Source organism: Ciona intestinalis, unplaced genomic scaffold, assembly GCF_000224145.3.
Source record: "Ciona intestinalis unplaced genomic scaffold, KH HT000373.1, whole genome shotgun sequence".
Lineage (NCBI taxonomy): Eukaryota > Metazoa > Chordata > Ascidiacea > Phlebobranchia > Cionidae > Ciona > Ciona intestinalis.
The window spans coordinates 4360-10718 of NW_004190694.1; the positions used below are offsets into that span (position 1 = coordinate 4360).

At 34.7% G+C, this 6359-nt stretch overlaps 1 protein-coding gene across 1 annotated transcript; it reads left to right on the plus strand.

Annotated features, from left to right (window-relative positions):
* The first annotated feature begins 206 nt into the window (after positions 1-206).
* LOC108950606 lies at positions 207-1223 on the plus strand. Its single transcript, XM_026839524.1, has 2 exons — positions 207-822; positions 1174-1223. Exons 1-2 carry the CDS (start codon positions 320-322, stop codon positions 1205-1207), a joined length of 537 nt encoding a protein of 178 aa, XP_026695325.1. The 5' UTR covers positions 207-319; the 3' UTR covers positions 1208-1223.
* The last annotated feature ends 5136 nt before the right edge of the window (positions 1224-6359 follow it).

Consider the following 6359-nt stretch of genomic DNA (forward strand, 5'->3'; position numbering starts at 1 on the left):
AGTTTCACGGGTACGCGATATCACGTGGTTCGTCACGCATGACTGTGGTCCCACTCCGCGGCAAATTGACTGGCAGAGAATAGTGTTAGTTGTATTGGTTAGTGGTGCGTCTCTAATGTTTGGTGTAACAAAAAAAAACACAAACTTGTCTTACAATACAAAACTAAATAGTATTCATGTTCGCAATGTCAATTTCTAAGTAGTAGTAATACAGTAAGTGTATGTGACTAGTATTTTTGAATTGGTTGTTATAAAGATTTTCTGTTTTTCTGCTGTCAGACTTACTTGTAACTTGTACACCCGAGGTCATTTAGCAAATATGTGTTCCACTTCTGTTGAGTCCGATGAAATCATCCAAGAATTTATGAATATACCAGAGTTTGAAATTGAAGAAAGCATTGATACAGAAATAGGTTTGGGATCACAGGAAACTTGTGCATGTCAACCTGAAAAACTGTTAAAAGAAATAATGAAAAAATTGGATCCTTCAAAAGAACTTACAAATCATGGAGAGGTATTTGCCAAAAAGTGGATAGCAAATGCAAATTGCAGTAAAAACATTGACATTCTCGAAATTAATATTGCAGACTATCCATCCATATGTCATGATAGTGATCGTTTTTTTAATCCAGCACCTTCAGATAAATTCAGTGGGCCGCATTTGTTGTTAATGCTTATTAAAGAATGTTCAAAAAGTACAAGAAAAATTGAAAGCTCTTCTGGACTAACTTATAAAGGCATTAGTGAAGTGGAAAACGATGGAATTGAGTATTTGGCTGGTTACACTGTTATGAAAGCTTCAAAAAAGTTTGGATCCGAAATAATTTCACCTTTCATACAAGACGAGCCACATGGCAATTTAATCAAAGTAATGGAGAAGAAGCAAGGAGTTTTATTTTATCCTAGTGAAGATTTGATGTACATTTTACAATATTGTTTCCAAATATGTGCCAAAGAAGTTGAAAAGAAACCTCAAGATGTCAATTTCAATCAATCAACAGAAACTATCCTAAAAAGCGAAAGATTTCAGATATCTTTGTGCAAATTTAATGACATGTCAAATGCTAATTGCCTTTCTGCTTTGTCTTTTATTGTCAAATTATTTGTTAGAGTTTTGGCTTACACCTTTGCAAAAAAACTTTTTAGTAAATTTGTCAAAAGTGGATCGAAGGGGTTGCGCAGTGATTTAAAACGCAAAACAAAATAAAGCTTACTTTTTGAGATACTGTTGAGTGGTGACCATACATTGTTTTTTCCATACTTTTATTTATTATATATATAAATTTTACATAATTTTTTTGATATAACAATTTAAAAGTAAAATAAAAATGTTAATGCTTTCGTTATGTAAAAATGTTAATGCTTTCATTATGTAAAAATGTTAATGCTTTCGTTATGTAAAAATGTTATTGCTTTCATTATTAGATTTTTTTTGCTCTGTGACCCAAATTTGGATCTCGAGGAAGCGCCTCTGTCCTGCTTTAACAAAAAAAACCTAGAGAAGTGATAAATTTGGGTAGAGCAGCAGGTCAGATCGGAGAATAAGCACTCTGAGTAAAAAGGCTGTTGCTTCTTATATCGTTTTATATTAATACGACATAGTTCTCTTATTCTTTGATTATCGCACTGATGGCCACTGTACATTGGTCTGTCTGTAGTGATCTGTATTTCTAATGTTTATACGACATGTTTTTCAGGGCAATTTGTTTAATTTAAATTGTCTCAACTACGTTTAGCTATTATGCCATCGCATTGTGCCCTACCAGGATGTGGGTATTCCCACAATAAATGTAATGGAGGTCCAAAAAGAAGCCTGTTTACTATTAAAAGGCCGGAGTTAGGAAAAAAAAGTGAGATTGAGCGAGAGCATTACCGTCAGCTCACAAGAATTATGTTGTCCATGAGGGATGCTGGTAAAGGGGACAACATAAAGAGCATGCTAAATAAAGAAAGGTTTGTTAAATGACAACAATACTCATTCTTATAGGATTGGCTGATCATTGTAGTTCATTCTTATTGTTTGTAATAATATTTTTAAACTGAAAATTTCAGTGCAGCAATTTGTGACATTCATTTCAAATCGGAAGATATACTCAAAAATGGTGATAGGTCAACTCTTCGATTGGGTGCAATACCGTGTTATAATTTACCAAAATCGACCAGTGTAACAACGGCTGCATTAAACCCTGGTAGACATGGAACAGCACTTAACCGACCATCACCTCCACCAGTTGTTTACCATAAAAATTTAAAACAAATACTACGGGCTGCTGAAAAATTACCAGAGAATATAGAAGGTTTGGTAAATTGAGGTTAGCATTTTCTAGAAAATATATTTTAATGTCTATTTTTGAAGGATTTTCGGTATTGTATTTTCTCTCCAAAGACGAACTGCAACTGACATTTCAATTTCAGAAACCAAACCGTCTCACTCCTGACATCAGGTGGACGAAGTTGTTGGACGAAAAAATAAACCTGCATACTCCTATTGCTGGTGCTTCAACGACAGGTTAAACGTACAGGCATTGCCTGTTACCAAATCAACTTGCACCACTGTATAGCAGCCGCCACTGAACTAATGGCCAAGGCTGAACGCAGTGGGGCACACATTTGTAGCTCTTGTTCAAGATCCGTACTGCTCCCATGGTAAAGTTCTAAATTTCCCAACATCAACGATATTCTACTCCTACACGTTCAAGAGTTGAGACTGAGAGCATGACTGTGTTAAACTAGCATACAGAAAACTCATCACATGGCCACTGGCTGAATTTACGGACAGGGACATTCGCATTTATTCCACTAATAATAATAAAAATAACTATTTTGTTTTCTCCTCAGTTTACATGCCAGATGACGACGGAAATGCTCTTCTACATTTGCTTGTCATACTAAATATCTTCTATTTAAAACCCTAGCGGACAGCGTGTAATGGCTGACGAGTGGGATTGAAGTCAACCGTGACGAAATATAATAAAAGAACAAAGAGTCGGAGAACTATGTTGTATTATTAAACTATGCTGTATGTTTTAGAGGGACCAATAATTCGCTCAACATGGATGCAATGAAAAGTCACTCTTCTGTCGTGCACTCGTTGTGTAGCATCTAGCTGATGCTTTCCTTTAAGTATTGTAGGTATATTTAACACAAACACTAAACGATGCAATCAAATTCTGCCAAATTCCCGGATCAGCCATAATACTGCCACCCGAGTGAAATGTTTTAACGACAGTAGTTTTTGTTTTTAAGTTTTTTTTTCTTTGGTTTTAATTTATTGTTGTTTTCCCAAACCCCATTTCCCCTACAAGCAACCTTTTTGCAAAATTAAAAATAAAGTAACGCAGATTATAGGTGTGCGGATCATGACTGTGTAAGATTTGGTGCAATACATATATCTCGTTTCGTGCTGCTCTACTTTTCCTACCACCGAAGCATTTTAACTCGCAATAAGCATAGAGGGTTACTTTTTGCACGTTTTTTTCGTGGTAATAGGCATCGCCAAACTAGAACTAATCCAGCGAAAGAAGCCAGAGTAGCAAAACGATTAATCACAGCTGGTTAGTTTTAATTACAGAAATGTCACAGATGGATAGATAATATAGTTTAGTTATAAAAGGTTTTAAATTTTTAAAGTATTGTTGAAGGAACACAGTCATAAAAAAGCCTCATAAACGAATACAAATGTGTAAAATTTAGCGTATAATTAATACTGTCACAAAAATGAAAAAATAAATATTATTATAATATGCTTGCGTGTTAAACGTATTGTGAATTGCATTATGTTTATATATATATAGTGGCTACATATAAATGTCGTGTCCTCACATGCGATTTTCAGTACAAATATTAGTTGGGGTATTGTGGATATCTTTAGCACATAATATTGTATGTTTTCTAACCGTTTTTTTAACAATTGAGGCACTCTTTTACGGTCGGGAGAATATGGTTATATAATTCTATATTTTTACTACTGAAGGGGGTGAGAATAGAGAACAAACACTTGGCCATCTTACTTCAACCTAATATAAAACTTGGGGGGATGAACAATTGAAAACGTAATACTATAAATTATCGGTTAAAAGCTGGAAAAAAACATTTGTTTACACATAATATAACGCGTATTTTAATTTTCATTTAGTAGTAAACAAAGAAAAATCAAAGAATTATAGAATTGTTATTTCACGACTCCTGCAGACCGTTCTAAATTATATAAAACACAATCAGTATATTTAGATATTGTGTGCTAAAGTTATCCTATTTTTTTTCACCCTACTATATGAATTAGAAAATAAAAATGCCAACACCTTGCCCACTATGGTTATTTCTTAAAGCCAACCATTAACTTTGCAAGCCCAGTTCGGTTTTCGTTGATACTCCGTAAGATATGATAGATGGGAACCAAATTTGTTTTCGAAAATCTGCCTGTAGTAAAACTCTTCTTTCGACCTTGGTGTATTGTGTGGATACGTTGTGCTTGCATCGGCTAAACACTCGTCGCTAACCTGCGGGTGCCCAATTTAAATCATGTTGTGGAAGATTATAACAAACACCCTTTTATCAATGAATGAATATATAATAGTATGAATGTAACTTATATCCTCGCGTGGTGAAGCATAGGCGGTCGTTGATGTTCTGTTTCATACACCTTGATATTTTTTAACTTTAAGACTCTATGATAATATGTGTTAACGCACTAAACCAACTCCACGTGACACGCTTCGGAAACAGTTCTACTTGTGCATATACACCTTATATTACTGTAGGATGAGATGGTGTGAGCACCTAAATCTCATATTTCCAAATTGTGTTCCAAACAATTAACAACCCTCATTTTGATTCGCGGGGTTGCGGTTGTTTAATTGTAAAAATATGCTTTGGTTCTCACGTAATAAAGAAAAAATAAAAACCAGTCCCATCTTGCCTCCCCCTTACTTTTATACCCTGCAGTATAGTAGGATGGGTAAAAAATTATTAAATTGTATTCTCACGACTCCCATAGACCGTTGCTAATTGTTTAAAACACGATCAGAATATTGTGATATTATGTTCTAAACATGTCCTATCTTCTCCCACCCTACTATATCACATATTGAGTATACCTGTTTAGATATGTCTTCTTGTAAAAAATGATACCACGGCCTTGCTAACGTTGCTACTCCGTCACTAAAGCCAACTTTTTGCCTCCATAAAATATTAGCAGGTAACAAGTTGGTTCCCTCAAACGCGGCCCGAATCAAATGCTTTTCAATGCCGTTCTGTAATGGTATGGACAAATTGTGAATATCACACATAAAATATAAAAAGAAGTATAAATTTGAAGAAGTATAGTTTTATTTTGAGTTAACTGGTTTCCTTTTTAAAAGGACACAAATTAGTATGCTTTTATGAATATTGTTTTACAATGATTTCTAATGGGATTAAACGATTCAATGTAACTTGTTTACGAATTGGGTATAATTCTTTGAGGGGATTGTCTATTTCAAATAATATACATGGCTACCAATTTAGACAACCCATAAGAGACCATTTGTCTGTCTTGCCCAAAGAACCTTACACCTTTAAATCGATCTCTAAGAAATGGTTTAATCTCCGCAACACTTGATCATTAGCAGGTTTTGATTAAAACACAATTACTAGTATTGTGTTTCAACATGAACGTATTTATTTACCTTAGGTGCCCTCAGGTCTGCTGGCCATGATAAGTAATATGAAGTACATGCATGGTCTAGAAACGGGGCTCGTATTTCCAATCCGTGTGCAGCAGTACAACGATCTATACGCAATACATCATACAGATACAACTGCATCAACTGACGTCTTAAAACAAAATTTTGTTAAACAAGGTGTTGTATGTCAGTAATTCTTTGAAAATTTTGAGTTTGATTTTATTAAAGCTCAACATTTAGTCTGCCATTCCACGAGAGTAGTTAGTTCACTAAATTAATTTTGCGTAAGATATGTAAATACGCCCCATTTTCATTATATTTAGATTCAACAGCCTGGCTTCCTTACCGATGTACTGTCACACCTTTTTTCTTTTTTGTCGTTGTGCCTTTGCATTCCGGTTCCTTGTGGTTTTAATATGATCTTCGCTAACGCATTTAAAAGGCTGAACAAATAATGGTATGTTATATACCTGCTTTCTATGTCCCCATCCTTTGCTGTAGGTTGCTTGTGGAAATACAAATATCCTTGCGCTAGCTCATCAGCGCCCTCTCCCGTCATGATTAATACATTGTCGGTGTTTCCACTTATGTAACCACATAACAAGTACAATGCTGCAAAATAAAAGGTTCAGAAATCTAGTAAGAATTTTGTGCTTCGAAAATGTAACAGACAAAAATCAAGTACAACCTATATTA

Coding starts and splice junctions, on each gene's coding strand:
- LOC108950606 (XM_026839524.1), top strand. CDS start 320: ATGTGTTCCACTTCTGTTGAGTCCGATGAAATCATCCAAGAATTTATG. Junction 823..1,173: donor AAAAAGTTTGGATCCGAAAT/AATTTCACCTTT, acceptor TGGATCGAAGGG/GTTGCGCAGTGATTTAAAAC.